The sequence below is a fragment of the Physeter macrocephalus genome, chromosome 18, assembly GCF_002837175.3.
Source record: "Physeter macrocephalus isolate SW-GA chromosome 18, ASM283717v5, whole genome shotgun sequence".
NCBI classification, from domain to species: Eukaryota; Metazoa; Chordata; class Mammalia; order Artiodactyla; family Physeteridae; genus Physeter; species Physeter macrocephalus.
The window spans coordinates 55,292,528-55,307,129 of NC_041231.1; the positions used below are offsets into that span (position 1 = coordinate 55,292,528).

Sequence of the window (14,602 nt, forward strand, 5' to 3'; positions counted from 1 at the left end):
ATCGAACCCATGTCCCCTGCACCGGCAGGCAGATTCTTAACCACTGCACCACCAGGGAAGTCCGTGGATGTAGTATTTTTTGTTTTCAATGTACATTTGTGTTTATTTTGAGAATTTAAAAATTTTGCTCACATAGTTCTTTACCCTTATTAGGTTAGTTCCTAGGTATTTTATCTTTTAAAATTGCATTGTAGGGACTTGCAGTGGTTAAGACTCCGCACTTCCAATGCAGGTGCATGGGTTCGATCCCTGGTCGGGGAACTAAGATCCCACATGCCATGCAGCATGGCCAAAAAAAAAAAGATTAAAATTATACTGTAAATTGATCCTTTCCTTCTATTATATTTTCAAACTTGTTTGTTTATATAAAGCTATTGATTTGTGAATATTCATGGCATATGCCACTGTGTTATTAAATTTTTACTTGTTTCCCATGAGATTTCCACATATATGAGCATGTAGTCTACAAACAGTGTTAATCTTAACCTCCTTCTTTCCATTTCTATACCTCAGATTTCTTTTTCTGATCTAATTCTGCTGTTTTAGTGCCTTCAAAAACCTATTCAGTGGAAATTCCCTAGCGGTCCAGTGGGTAGGACTCCGTGCTTCCACTGCAGAGGGCACAGGTTCAATCCCTGATCGGGGAACTAAGATCCCACAAGCCATGTGGTGTGGCCAAAAAAAAAAAAAAAACAACCAAAAAACCTATTAAGTGATAATGATGAATGTGGCTGTTCTGGTTAAAAATATTTTCACAAGTTCCTTGACATTCATCTCTTCAAAAGATGGACTCATCTTTTTGAATGAAGGCTGGATTGAATGACTTACTTCTATGGAACAGAAATAAAGTGAAAAGGATGGTGTGTGACTTTGGAGACCAGGTCATAAAAGGCACTGCAGCTTCCTTCCTCTCTCATGGTTTACTTACTCTGTGCCAGTGCCATGGTTTTTTTTGTTTTTTTTTGTTTTTGGCTGTGTTGGGTCTTTAGTTGCGGCGAGCGGGGGCTACTCTTCATTGCGGTATGCGGGCTTCTCATTGCGGTAGCTTCTCTTATTGCAGAGCACAGGCTCTAGAGGAGCAGGCTCAGTAGCTGTGGCTCGCAGGCTCTAGAGCGCAGGCTCAGTATTTGTGGTGCACGGGCTTAGTTGCTCCGTGGCACGTGGGATCTTCCTGGACCGAGGCTCGAGCCCGTGTCCCCTGTATTGGCAGGCAGATTCTTAACCTCTGTGCTACCAGGGAAGTCCCCAGTGCCAAGTTTTGAGGACACTCAAGCAGGCTTGTGGTCCCAAATGTTGAGGCACTGAGGCTTCTGGCCAACAGTCATGCAAGTGAGCTTGGAAGTGGATCCTCCTGCCCCAATTAAGCCTTCACAACTGAAGCCCCAGCTGATATCATGACTGTGACTTTATGAGAAACTCTGAACCAGAACAATACAGTTAAGCTGCAACCCCCCTTGTGTGTTGGTGAAGTTTTTGCTTATTGGACTAGATTATAAATTGATTCACATGACCCACAGAGTTTAAAAATGATTTGTATCAGCTTGGACTGAAAGGGACAGTGACAGTACAACGTGAAGAGAGGTCTTTAGACCCCTGCACAACTATAGACAGGAAGCAGCTGAAAAAATGATTTAACTGTAAACATGGGTACCTTTTATGGAACTGGAAGGATAACTCCGAGGGTGGAGCCAAGAGCCCAGTGGATGGAGAAAAGAGCCACTGAGTACTCTCAGGAAGTTGACAGAGTCCTAATCAAGGAACCGGCAACATTTACCCAGTTAGATTTCAGAATTTCTGTGGACTAGTGACAACTATGTGCCTTTCATTGCTCTCCTCTTTGAAGGGAAATGCCTATAGAGACACAGTTTCCCATGCCTCTCTCATTGCATATGATGTACGTGGTAGTGGTTAGTGCAGATCTCCTGTCTTTTTCATTCACAGACCTTCATATGGAGAGGAACCACTTGAGTTACACCCAAGGAACTGCATCCAAGAGCTCATTTGCTCCAGGACCTCACAAGATTCTGGACCTTAATGCTGTATTGGAATGAGAACTTTAGAGGGGTCTGGGGAGGGGCTGAGTGTATGCTGCATGTAAAAAGAATGTAAAACATTTGTGGCCAGAGGGTGGATTCTGGAAGTTTTAAAACATGGGCCCCAAATTATTTAACTCTCCTCCCATCACTCTGATTCTGTGGCTGCTTGACTAATAGAATACAGTGCAGAATACAGATTCTGTATCAGTTTCTGGTCCCAGGCCTTACGTGTTTAAAAAAACAAATGATAGTTTTTAAAGATGGTAAGCAGATTTTACTCAGGACGGTGACTGGTACAGGGACGACTGCAATGGGATTTTGCAGTGGGGGAGACTGGGCTCAACCTCAAATACAGCATGGTAATTGGGAATTTAGAGCCAAAGAGCAGGGTGGGGGTTAGTGGATGGAAATTCACTAAGAGGAAACATCAACGGTAAGGGGGTTTCTGGTTAAACCTATCTAACAGGATTCTTGTTGAAGGTAGTCCAGGGTGATTAGATATTACCTAGGTCAGCAGTCCGCAATCTGACCAGGGCGCCAGGGACCGGTTTCGTGGAAGACAATTTTTCCACGGCCCGGGGGATGGTTCAGGCAGTAATGCAAGCAATGGGGGGGAAAGTTCAGGCGGTAATGCGAGCGATGGGGAGCGGCAGATGAAGCTTTGCTTGCTTGCCTGCTGCTCACCTCCTGCTGTGCGGCCTAGTTCCTAAGAGGTACGGGTCTGCCGGCCCAGAGGTTGGGGACCTCTGACCTAGGTGATGATGGAGCCTAAGAAACCTAATCAGATACGGAACTAGAGGGTTCCTAGAATGACTTAGTGGGGTTCTTGCTAAACCTGAATTTTACAGATGGGACAGGAGGTCAGGAGATTGACTAAAGTTTGGTCAAGCAAAGAATCTTTGTCCTAAAAAACCAGCAACTGCTACTTCCTGTCTTTTGGAACCCGTATGCCACGCTGTGAGGAAATCAAGACCACACGGAAAGGCCACGTGTAGGCATTCCAGCAGGCCCAACTGAGGTCCCGGTCCACAGCCAGTATCAAGCATCAGACATGAGTATGGGAGCCCTTGACATGACTTTAGCTGCACTCATAGGAGAGACCCTGGATGGGAATCCCCTAAGCCCAGTGAACCCCAGAAGCATGAACAATAACAACAGCGTAATTGCCATCTGTTCCTGCGACCCAACCCCTCCTTTAGTTCAAGCTCGCCAAACTACTCACGGGAATTAGCAGTTGAGGGAACTTTCCGGAGCCCTTCCTCGGGAGTGTTGATTGGCTTGCACTCACGTCAATCAAGACTTTCTACCCAATGGGCCTTCCAGCCTCCAGACAGGGTGTGAGCCTATTGGCTAACACAACCGCTCTCTCCATCTGTAGTGTGGGCAAAACCCAGAAAGTACCCACAAAGACCACACGGGATCAAAACACCTCCAGAAGTGGCGTTCAGGGCGACTTCCTCCAGTGCGGTCCAATGAACTCTTTCTTTTGCCAGCAAATTCAGTCCTCGAGCCCGCCCAAAAGGAAGAAGATCTTGACTGGTTGTTTAGCACAGGGGCACAGAGACTCACGGGAGCCTCGACCAAGCACTTGCCGTTATTGTTCAGATCGCCTGTCAATCAGCGCGCTTTCTGGATGGGCGGAAACTGGCGGCCCTTTGGCACCGCCTCTTCCTGGGCTGGTGTGTAGGGAGGCCGCCAGGCCGCAGCGGCTGGGAACCTGCTGCGTGGGCGGGGCCGCGCTGCAGGGCCCTACAGTTGCTTCAGCGTAAAGCGTCGGGAGTGCCCCGAAGCTCGGGGCCGTGAGAGGGGGGCTTGGCCCGGTGCGAGCGCGGGGGCGGGGCCGCGGCCGGGGCGGGGCTGGAGAAGGCGGAAGCGGCGAGCTAGCTGGAGCCGGAGCCGTAGCGAAGCCAGCGTCTGGGCCGGCGGGACGGCGTCGGCTGGGTTGGCCGGGGCGGCGGGGCGTTAGAGCCGGGGCGGGCGAGCCGCGGGCCGGGGGTCGAGGCCGGGGGTCGGGTGACGGGCGGGCTGAGCTCCCGCCCCCGCGCGGTCCCGGGGAGGATGCGGCCGGGGGCCTCGGGGCGGGGCGGGCGGCGGCGGCGGCAGCGCTAGCGGCGCAGGGGGTGGGCGGCGGCGGCATGAGGCGCGGGGCCGGCGTCCGCGGGAGGGAGGCGCTGCCCGCGGCCCGGCCGCTCCCGCTGCAGCTGCTCGCCGGGTTGGCCGTGCCCTGCCCGCGGGGCCACGGCTGTTCTCATCCCGGCCGCCGCCCGGGCTGCCGCTGGTGACCACTCGCCGCGCCGCCGGAGGCTTCACCCGCGCCCTCCCCCAGGACGCGCCCGTGGAGCTCCGGCCTCTTCGCCCCGCTCGCGGAGGCCGCGCTGCGCGCCGGGCGGCGGCGAGGCCGGAAGATGGCCTGGGTGCTCAAGATGGACGAGGTGATCGAGTCCGGGCTGGTGCACGACTTCGACGCCAGCCTCTCGGGCATCGGGCAGGAGCTGGGCGCCGGCGCCTACAGCATGAGGTACCAGTGCCCGGACGCGGGCGGGCGGGCGGGCTGGCGGAAGCCTCTGTCTCCTTGGGAAAGGCCTGCACGACCCTGGGCCTCTGACCGCGCCATGGAGCCCCGCGGGCCTCTGCCCACGGCGGGGCGGGCGACGGAGGGCGGCCCCGCAGGCTTTGGCCAGGGGACCGCCCCTGAGGGCTGCATTTTTGCTTTAAAATACGCCCCGCTGTTAGGATGGCTTGAGTTGGGGGAAGGGATTTCCTTGCCTTGCAAGTGATTTACAAGCCACTTAGAGCTGGAATACAGTGTACTAAATGCTAGGACTCGTGTTGGGAAAACACTCTCCAGGGATTTGGCAACAGTTCCTACTCTGTTCTACATTGTAGTCTTTATTGGTTGCAAATTTTAATCACTTGATATTCCAATAGTAATTATATCATAAGTGAAAGTAGCCACAGGGGAAGAAAGCACAGTAACTTGGGTTTTTTAATTGTCTCAAAGTGAAGTTTTCCACTGGGGGGACTACCCTCTGAGGCTGTTTCCTTTTGAAGAAGGCTTTAAGATGCACTGATTGCACCACAAACAAGAGTTTGTTTAGTCTCAGCTGTCTGTACAAGCAGCCATTCATTTTGTTTAATTTTGATAGGTTGAAACAGATCTGAGCTTAGTCTCTCGCCTTTGTCCTGAAGAACACTGGGTTTTTCCTATCAGTTTGGCAGCTCTGTATTTTAATTTTTTTTAACAGTTTTATGGAAATATAGTCTACTTAGTATACGTTCACCCGATTAAAGTGTAAAATTCAGTGGTTTGGCAATTTTTCGTTAATGCGAATGAAATGAGATTTTGCGAAGAGACTCTTTAAAGTAATGAGTGATGTCTTTGACGTGCTGTCCAGTTTCCCAGTAGCTTTCATACCTCTCACTGCAGCTCTGGGGGAGGACAGGGAGCATTAAAGTCCTGAGGAAGAACGACTTCTGGGTCAGAGCAGGCCTTGGATGGTAGGGGCTGCTCCCTGAAATAATTTGGCTTTTAAATCATTTTTTTTTCGGTACGCGGGCCTCTCACTGTTGTGGCCTCTCCCGTTGCGGAGCACAGGCTCCGGACGCGCAGGCTCAGCGGCCATGGCTCACGGGCCCAGCCGCTCCGCGGCATGTGGGATCTTCCCGACCCGGGGCACGAACCCGTGTCCCCTGCATCGGCAGGCGGACTCTCAACTACTGCGCCACCAGGGAAGCCCTGGCTTTTAAATCTTAAACGGAAACTCTGAGCTGAAAAGTGGAGATGTTTCTTACGGTGTGGAAGCACATGGATGAAAACGTCAGGTCGCCGGTCTCTGGCCCTGGTTGGGTCTGTGCTGGTCTGCCTGAACTTGGCACTTCCTCTCTCTGTAGCTGTGCAACTTGAGGGCTCCAGATGAGGTGGCTTATTTTCTAGAACAACTGTCTTAGTGTTGAGGAAATTGAGCTACTGAAAGCCATAAGGTCACCCCAGTCGGCAGTACAAGAGGCACTGATTCACAGTGAAAACATGTGTGGGTCTCGAGGGCCATGCTGCTCCTCGAGACCCTGGACTTGCAATGAAGGCAGAAGAGGGCAGGTGAGGCAGATTCAGTGTTTCTTCTCAATTATGGTTAAATGAAGGTTTGCTGCTGAGAGCTTTGCTTACTGAGGGTTATTTTGAGCTTTTACTTTTTTTTTCTCGAGTTCTGTTTGTTTCAGTGATTCAGCCAACTAGTGAACTTTTGTTTATGGTCTAGAAGGAAAATCTTGATATTAAACCGTTTCATTAACCTTGTCCTTAAAGGTATTTTCTGACATCTTTGTAATTCTGTGTCTTTTTACAATACTTTCCATGGGGACTTTTTCCATTGATTGTTTTTGGTTATTAGTTATATGGTATGTGTCATTTAATCTGAATTTTCTAGTATCTTTGAAGGCAAATACCATTTTTAAGGAGCTTATTTAGTTTTTTGTACTTAATTGGGTCCTCAAGAGGAGCCAGGAGAGTACTTGCCTCTTGTGAATTCAAGGTCTATTATTTCAAATACAAATTTAGGAAAACTCCAAGATTGCCTTGATCTGGAGAAGGTCTGAAGAAGGCTTTAGGCTGTTGCAGTCCTCCTTTGATGCCCCTTACGCTTCCCACGCCCAGCCCTGGAGCTGGGGAGTCCCCAGCCTCTTCTCTCTGCAAGGGCAATGGCCTCCTTTCCTCAGGCATCGGGGAAGCGGGACATTCCCGAGCTCCAGGGAAGTAAGGCTCATGATTCTTGTCTATTTCATTTCTCTCAAATTCAAGAAATAAACTTGAGGTGCTAAATTTGAAATTATTCGAAAAGTGACTTCTTGATAAAAATTTGCTCTGGAGGCAGCTTTCCATTTTTCTTTCAAAGTGAAGTATGCTTGAGAGACTTCCCTGGAGGTCCAGTGGTTAAGACTCTGCACTTCCACTGCGGAGTGGTAGGCGAACTAAGATCCCACCTGCCACGCAGTGCGGCCAAAAAAAACCAAATTGAAGTATGCTTACTGTATTTGCTTTTTGTATGGCTTAAACCAAGAGATATTTCTAAAGACTTCCTTAGGAAATGATTTCTTCAGCTTTGAAGGAAGATAGCATGAAAGAAACATGTGGTTTCTCTCAGTAGTCTGACAATTTAGAAATATATGTTTGCATTAAATGATGTAGGCTGATAGTATTGGGATATGATGAGGCTAATTTCTGGTAGAATCTTTGCTTTCCTTTTTTTTCTACACTCTGGTTCTCATTGTCTGTGTTCTTCTGTGTGTACTCTGGTACCCCGTTTGTTTGTATGTGAGGCATAGGCTGCTGCAGATTCTGTTTGAAATGAGGCGGGTCATATATGTTTTTTAAAATCTTAGTTACAATATCAGGAGTCTAGAGATGGTTGAAGAGACCCTAGAAAGCTAATAGACCATTCCTTTTCTTGTATGTGTGTAAACCAAAGTTTGTAGTTGTTAAAGCGATTGTCAGTGGCACCACCATTCCAAGGGAGGACTGAGTTTCCCCTCACTGAATGAAGGCCGAAACCCATTGTAACTTGAAATCTGGGTCATTCATGTTTTGTGAAGTAAGGAGCAGATAACCAAAGGACTTGAAAAAGTAAAACTCTCTTGAGGGTCTTTTGGGCCACCTGGTAATTTTATTTCCATCTTAAGTGTTCACATGAAATGTATAATCTATAATAAGTTAACTTTCAGGATTTAACAAGTAATTTGAAAAATAAAAGTAATGTGAATTCTTTATGCATTAAAAACTTTTTAAATATTATTACTTTACAAAGGGCATTGGTCTGAGCCCTCTTAAACTTCACTATGGTATACATCTGTTTTGAAACAAAAGGTATACTTTACATATTCTTAAGTGAGGGTTACATTCATAGTTTACAAATAATTTGCTAAATCAAAACTGGTTTGGGGGGCTTCCCTGGTGGCGCAGTGGTTGAGAATCCGCCTGCCGATGCAGGGGACACGGGTTCGTGCCCCGGTCCGGGAAGATCCCACATGCCGCGGAGCGGCTGGGCCCGTGAGCCATGGCCACTGAGCCTGTGCTCCCGGAGCCTGTGTTCCGCAACGGGTGAGGCCATAACAGTGAAAGGCCCGCGTACCGCAAAAAAAAAAAAAAAAAAAACTGGTTTGGGGTGAAGACAGATTTCTTATATTGATTGAAAGATTAAAATGTCAGTTTATAGACCCTTTGAGGTAATGGGAAAATTTCAACTTTGATCAGTGTTAAGTTAGTAAAAGATTACAAAGGATATGGTTTATTATGTAGCTATTAATAGCTTATAATTTTCTTTGGGTCTCATGCTAAAGCAGAATGTCCTTGAGTAGGTGACATTTCTTGGAAGTATAGAAAATTTTCAGGATCAGTGAAATTTGAGCGATTTATTAGGCTGGTACCTGAGACTGCTTCCAGAATTGGCAGTAATTTCTATAAAATTTCTCAGTTCAAATTTTAAAAACTTTCTCTGGGTTTAATCTTGAAAGAATTTAATAAATTGTTGATAAGAAAACTATACTTCAGAGTACAGTATCCATATTGGTTATTACCTTAAAGCAGGGATTGGCAAATCTTTTCTATAAAAGGCCAGATAGCAAATATTTAAGGCTTTGTAGGCCAGAAGGTCTCTGTCACTCTGTTTTGTTTGTTTACAACCCTTTAAAAAAATGTAAAAACCATTCTTAGGTCCTGGTTGTACAAAAACACGCCAGCTGGGTTTGGCCTTTGGGCTGTAGCTTGCTGACCCCTGCTCTAAAGGATAGATTCTAATAATATACTTTGATTGCCTTGGAAAAACATTTGCTGAGTATTGAAACCTTATATTCAAAAAGTAATTTTTATGTAGACTAAGAACTCACTCAGCTAATTTATGTACATCCAGTTGTTTGTCCATAGATTTTATTGTGTTCAATTTTTAAAATCAGGTGTTCCCTCCCCGCACTAAGAGTAATATTCAGTACAGTTTATGCCCTTCAATCAGGGCTGTTTGAAACTTGGTAGTTTATTGATACGGTCTCATAAATGTGATATGTTCCATCAGAGTGACACTTGTTAGTTTGCTAGGACAACTTGAACATTTACTTTTGGTGCAGATACCATCTGATGGTTCATCTTTTTTTGCTGTAAGTTCTGTGACTGAATTTAAAAGAAGTTCTGTAATATTTATTTTGCTTGCTTTGGGACATATCTGATACATGGTTGTGAAACTCTCCTGTGTTGAACCTTGGTAGTAGAGTCTTTTTGTTTTAAACTTTCTGAGTTTATGAGTTAGGAGTTTATGTTTACAAGTTAAAAAGATTGTGTAGATAGTTGACATATACCCTTTACCCAGCTTCTCCTACTTCCATAACCAGAATACAGTCTTCAAAACTGCCTTGGTACAGCACTGTTACCTAAAGTGCAAAATTCATTTGAATTTCACAGGTTTTTTTTCTCTATTGCCCTTTTTCTAGTCCAGGTTCCAATCTAGGATCCCATATTGCATTTAGTCTTTACCTCCTTCAACAACAATTCCTTAGTCTTTCCTTCTCTTTTATGACTCCGACATTTTTGCTATGTAGTGGTCAGAACCATTGTTTTTAAACACATAAAATTTTTTTGGAAGCAACAATAGAATACCTGTGAATACGATTTAGCTTTTAAAGGATCTCTGTCATTTTAGCAGAATGATTTTTTTAAAGGCTCATTTTTATTTTATTTTATTTTTTAATTTTTTGGCTACGCTGTGCAGCATGTGGGATCCTAGCTCCCCGACCAACGATTGAACCCGTGCCCCCTGCATTGGAAGTGCAGAGTGTTAACCACTGGACTGCCAGGGAAGTCCCAGCAGAACGATTTTGAGTAGAGTAGGACCACTGTTGCTGTCATTCATTTATAGATTACTTTGTCTCAGTCTACCTGAATAGAATGGTATGCTGTGTCCTTTGTAGTCTCTTCATAATCAAGAACTTTTAAATTTTATTAATTTATGTGAAATAACAATTACAAGCCATTATATATTACCACAAATATTTTTTATTAAAAAACTTTTTTCGGAAACAAAACACTTTGTGAGAAGAGTGGTATTGTCTTACACTTGCAAATTTCTTTTTTTTTTTTAACATCTTTTTTGGAGTATAATTGCTTTGGAGTATAATTGCTTTACAATGGTGTGTTAGTTTCTGCTTTATAACAAAGTGAATCAGCTATACATACACATATATCCCCATATCTCTTCCCTCTTGCGTCTCCCTCTCTCCCATCCTCCCTATCCCACCCCTCTAGGTGGTCACAAAGCACCGAGCTGATCACCCTATGCTATGCGGCTGCTTTCCACTAGCTATCTTTTATGTTTGGTAGTGTATATATGTCCATGCCACTCTCTCACTTTGTCCCACCTTACCCTTCCCTCTCCCCGTGTCCTCAAGTCCATTCTCTAAGTATGTCTGCATGTTTATTCCCGTCCTGCCCCTAGGTTCTTCATAACCACTTTTTTTTAGATTCATATATATGTGTTAGCATACGGTATTTGTTTTTCTCTTTCTGACTTACTTCACTCTGTATGACAGACTCTGGGTCCATCCACCTCACTACACATAACTCAATTTCGTTTCTTTTCATGGCTGAGTAATATTCCATCGTATATATATGCCACATCTTCTTTATCTGTTGATGGACACTTAGGTTGCTTCCATGTCCTGGCTATTGTAAATAGTGCTGCAGTGAACATTGTGGTACATGGCTCTTTTTGAATTATGGTTTTCTCAGGGTATATGCCCAGTAGTGGGATTGCTGGGTCATATGGTAGTTATGTTTTTAGATTTTTTTTTTTTGCGGTATGCGAACCTCTCACCGCCGCGGCCTCTCCCGTTGCGGAGCACAGGCTCCGGACACGCAGGCCCAGCAGCCATGGCCCACGGGCCCAGCCGCTCCGCGGCACGTGGGATCCTCCCATACCGGGGCACAAACCCATGTCCCCTGCATCGGCAGGTGGACTCCCAACCACTGCGCCACCAGGGAAGCCCTGTTTGTAGATTTTTTGATGATGGCCATTCTGACTGGTGTGAGGTGATTCCTCATTGTAGTTTTGATTTGCATTTCTCTAATGATTAATGATGTTGAGCATTCTTTCATGTGTTTGTTGGCAATCTGTATTATCTTCTTTGGAGAAATGTGTTTATGTCTTCTGCCCATTTTGGGATTGGGTTGTTTGTTTTTTTTTAATATTGAGCTGCATAAGCTGCTTGTAAGTTTTGGAGATACATCCTTTGTCAGTTGCTTCATTTGCAAATATTTTCTCCCATTCTGAGGGTTGTCGTTTCGTCTTGTGTATGGTTTCCTTTGCTGTGCAAAAGCTTTTAAGTTTCATTAGGTCCGATTTGTGTTTTTTTTTTTTTAATTTATTTCAATTTCTCTAAGAGGTGGGTCGAAAAGGATCTTGCTGTGATTTATGTCATTGAGTGTTCTGCCTATGTATTCCTCTAAGCAAACTTCTTTAATATTTGGTGTAGAAAAGCAGATGGATTCTCTTATCTGCTGTTGGACTATATTGTTTTGGTTGACATATGTGAAGAAAATCCAGCCTCACGTAGATATGTGTTTGGAAAAGGGGAGATTATTTTAATAGCCCTTTCACATCATTTTGGAAAGTCGTCTGATAATATACCAGCACTTGAAAAGTGGTAGTTTCTTAAAGTTACAGTGTGGAATCTGAAAGTGTATCAATGTACTTTTTGTACTATTACATTAGATTCAATTTGTCTGTTTTGAACTCTGATTGGGTCTCTTACCCTGATTAATTTTGAAATATGCATGCATTGGTCATTTGGAAAATAATGATTTCTTGAGTTATGCAGATCTTCTAAATGTTGACATTTTTCTCTATGCAGTATCAAAAAATCATATTCCTTAGTATCACCACTGTCCCATCAGAGAAGTACATGGTGGAGGGTGCAGATTTTATCATGGGTAACAAACGCTATCACAGTTGTTTTCCTTGAAATGAAAGGCTCGGTTTTTTCATTTTTGAGGAAATTTCTGTCAGATACTCAGGTATGAATAATCATAGTTTGTCAATATTTATTTCAAGTAAAAATGATATTCTGTGAGAGAAGCTGCTAGATCAGCTCACAGATCATAATTTCATAAAAAACTTTTCCTTGAGACAACCATTGCACTTAGATGTGCAGCAGAAATACATTATACCCACCCAAGGACCAATATTTAATAAAATTAATACTTTTTATAGTGATTGCTAGTGTAGCTTGGTGCCACTGCCTTGATTCATGCCAAGGCACCTGCAATTTTAACCACCAAATGTCAACTAAGTGAGAAAGGCAAATAATGGTTCACTGTTATTCTGAGAATAGGTTTGACCTCCTGAACCCCTGAAAATCTCAGGTTCCCCAGGATTCCACGGACCACACTTTGAGAATCTCTGGTCTAATGTGTGCCTAGAGTTTGGATACTTAAAATATTTCTATTAAATTAAAACAAACTAGAGTTCACAGAGTCCCATTGTCACTCAACAAAGGGCAGAGCTGGGATTTGAACCTCTAGGGTTGGGATCTGACCTCCACTTCTTCCCATTGCATCCTTTGGCTGCCCACCAATGAATAACTGAGAAGTCTTCTCAAAGTAGAAGAAGATAATCTTTCTGGATAGGAGGAAAAATGCTATATATATATTTTTTTTCTTATAGCTTTTTTTTCTCTTTTTCTTCTCTCTAGGACCTTGCTGAACTTATTAGTTCTAATAATTTGTAGGATCTCAGATTTCCTAGTTGATATCTTTAAATAATGATAGATTTATTTCTTCCTGTGTAATCTTTTTTTTTAACGTTTAGTTTTTGGCTACGTCGGGTCTTAGTTGTGGTGCACGGGCTCTTCTTTGCAGTGAGCAGGCTTCTCTCTAGCTGTGGTATGTGGGCTCTGTAGTTGCAGCACGTGGGCTTAGTAATTGCGGTGCACGGGCTTAGTTGCACTGTGGCATGTGGGATCTTAGTTCCCTGACCAGGGATCGAACCAGTGTCCCCTTCGTTGCAAGATGGATTCTTAACCACTGGACCACCAGGGAAGTCCCACTTCCTGTGTCATCTTTACATTTCATTTTCTTGCCTTAGTGTGTGGTCTAGCCTTCACTGCAGTGTTATTTAGAAGCACTAAGAACTTGAATCTTCAGTCTTCTTACTGATTAGAGAATGCTTCCAAAGTTTCATAAATAGGTTGTCTCTGTTTATAGCTGAGATTGGTCCTCAATTTTCTTTTCTTTTTTTTCTTTTTTTTTTTTTTCCTGTCCTTTTAAAAAAAACATTAAGGCTGTATCAGCTTCAAGTGAGCAGGAGAGCTTTCTCTTTATGAGCTAAACATTTTTGTGTGAGGTGGGACTTAAGTGTTTCTTCAAGGTTTTGTAAAGCTCACCTGGAATACAGCATTTGGTGATTTTAATGGGTTTTTTTTTTTTTTTGCATGAGTAGATGTTTGACTGCCTGTGTAATTTATTTAATGGGCATAGGAAATACACAATTTATCTATCTTACCCAGCTGTGGGAATTTTTTTTCCAGATTTTTTTTTTAACTGATCTCCATGATGTTTGTGATTACTCCCTTTCTTTCACTCCGTGTATTGCTTGTGTCTTCCTTCTTCTGTGACCTATTTCAGAGGTTTGTCTATATCTAGTATTTTGTAAGAAATCAAATTTTGGTTTTGTTTTTCTCTATTGCATTTTCTCTTTTATTTTTGTGGTCTTCCTTCTTGTCTTGATTACGCTTGTTATTTTCCACCTTCTTTAGTTAGGTACTTTGTCCTTGGTTTTTGGTGTGTGTTTTCTAATAGATGCATTTATGGCTATATATTTATCTGTAAGTCTCTCTCCCAAGGTTTTTTTTTTTTCTTGGCTGTGTCGGGTCTTCATTGCTGCGCACGGGCTTTCTCTAGTTGTGACGAGTGGGGGCTACTCTTCGTTGCAGTGCACGGGCTTCTCATTGCAGTGGCTCCTCTTGTTATATAGCATGGGCTCTAGGCGCACATGCTTCCGTAGTTGTGGCACGCAGGCTCTAGAGCGCAGGCTCAGTAGTTGTGGCACACGGGCTTAGTTGCTCCACAGCATGTGTGATCCTCCCGGACCAGGGATCTTGAAGAAAGCTTTGGTGTTTTTTTCCTAGGGAGTTGTTCATCTTATCCATATTTTCAAATATGTTGGCATAAAGTTGTTAATAATATTCTCATCTTATTAGTTTTTATATCGTTAGTTATATCTTTTTTACTCATACTGATTAGTGCCTTCTCTTTTTGATCAGTCTCTCCTAGACATATATCTCATTTTTGGGGGCACACTGGACCAGTCCTTTTATGCACTTGATTCTTGTTTGTCAGGAGTAGGAGAAGTTCCAGATTTTTTAAAAATTTATTTATTTTTAGTTGCACTGGATCTTTGTTGCTGTGCATGGGTTTTCTCTAGTTGCGGCGAGCGGGGGTGCTACTCTTCGTTGCAGTGTGCGGGCCTCTCATTGCAGTGGCTCCTCTTGTTGCGGAGCATGGGCTCTAGGCCCGCGGGCTTCAGTAGTTGTGG

The 14,602-nt window shown here is 44.2% G+C and overlaps 2 protein-coding genes across 10 annotated transcripts in view; one reads left to right on the forward strand and one right to left on the reverse strand.

Moving 5' to 3' along the window:
• LOC129391516 (uncharacterized) overlaps window positions 1-4,173 on the reverse strand; it is a 29,298-nt gene extending 25,125 nt beyond the window's left edge. For 6 of the 8 annotated variants that reach the window (XM_055079811.1, XM_055079808.1, XM_055079809.1 and 3 more), the window contains exon 1: window positions 3,259-4,173. In XM_055079811.1, coding sequence (XP_054935786.1) covers window positions 3,631-4,173 — 543 coding nt within the window. In that variant the 3' untranslated portion in view covers window positions 3,259-3,630. The remainder of the gene's footprint in view (window positions 1-3,258) is intronic. The other 2 variants (XR_008615755.1, XR_008615754.1) reach the window with 1 other exon arrangement.
• A 133-nt stretch (window positions 4,174-4,306) lies between these two features.
• UBP1 (upstream binding protein 1) overlaps window positions 4,307-14,602 on the forward strand; it is a 69,028-nt gene continuing 58,732 nt past the window's right edge. For both annotated transcript variants that reach the window (XM_024116492.3, XM_024116493.3), the window contains exon 1: window positions 4,307-4,554. In XM_024116492.3, coding sequence (XP_023972260.1) covers window positions 4,442-4,554 — 113 coding nt within the window. In that variant the 5' untranslated portion in view covers window positions 4,307-4,441. The remainder of the gene's footprint in view (window positions 4,555-14,602) is intronic.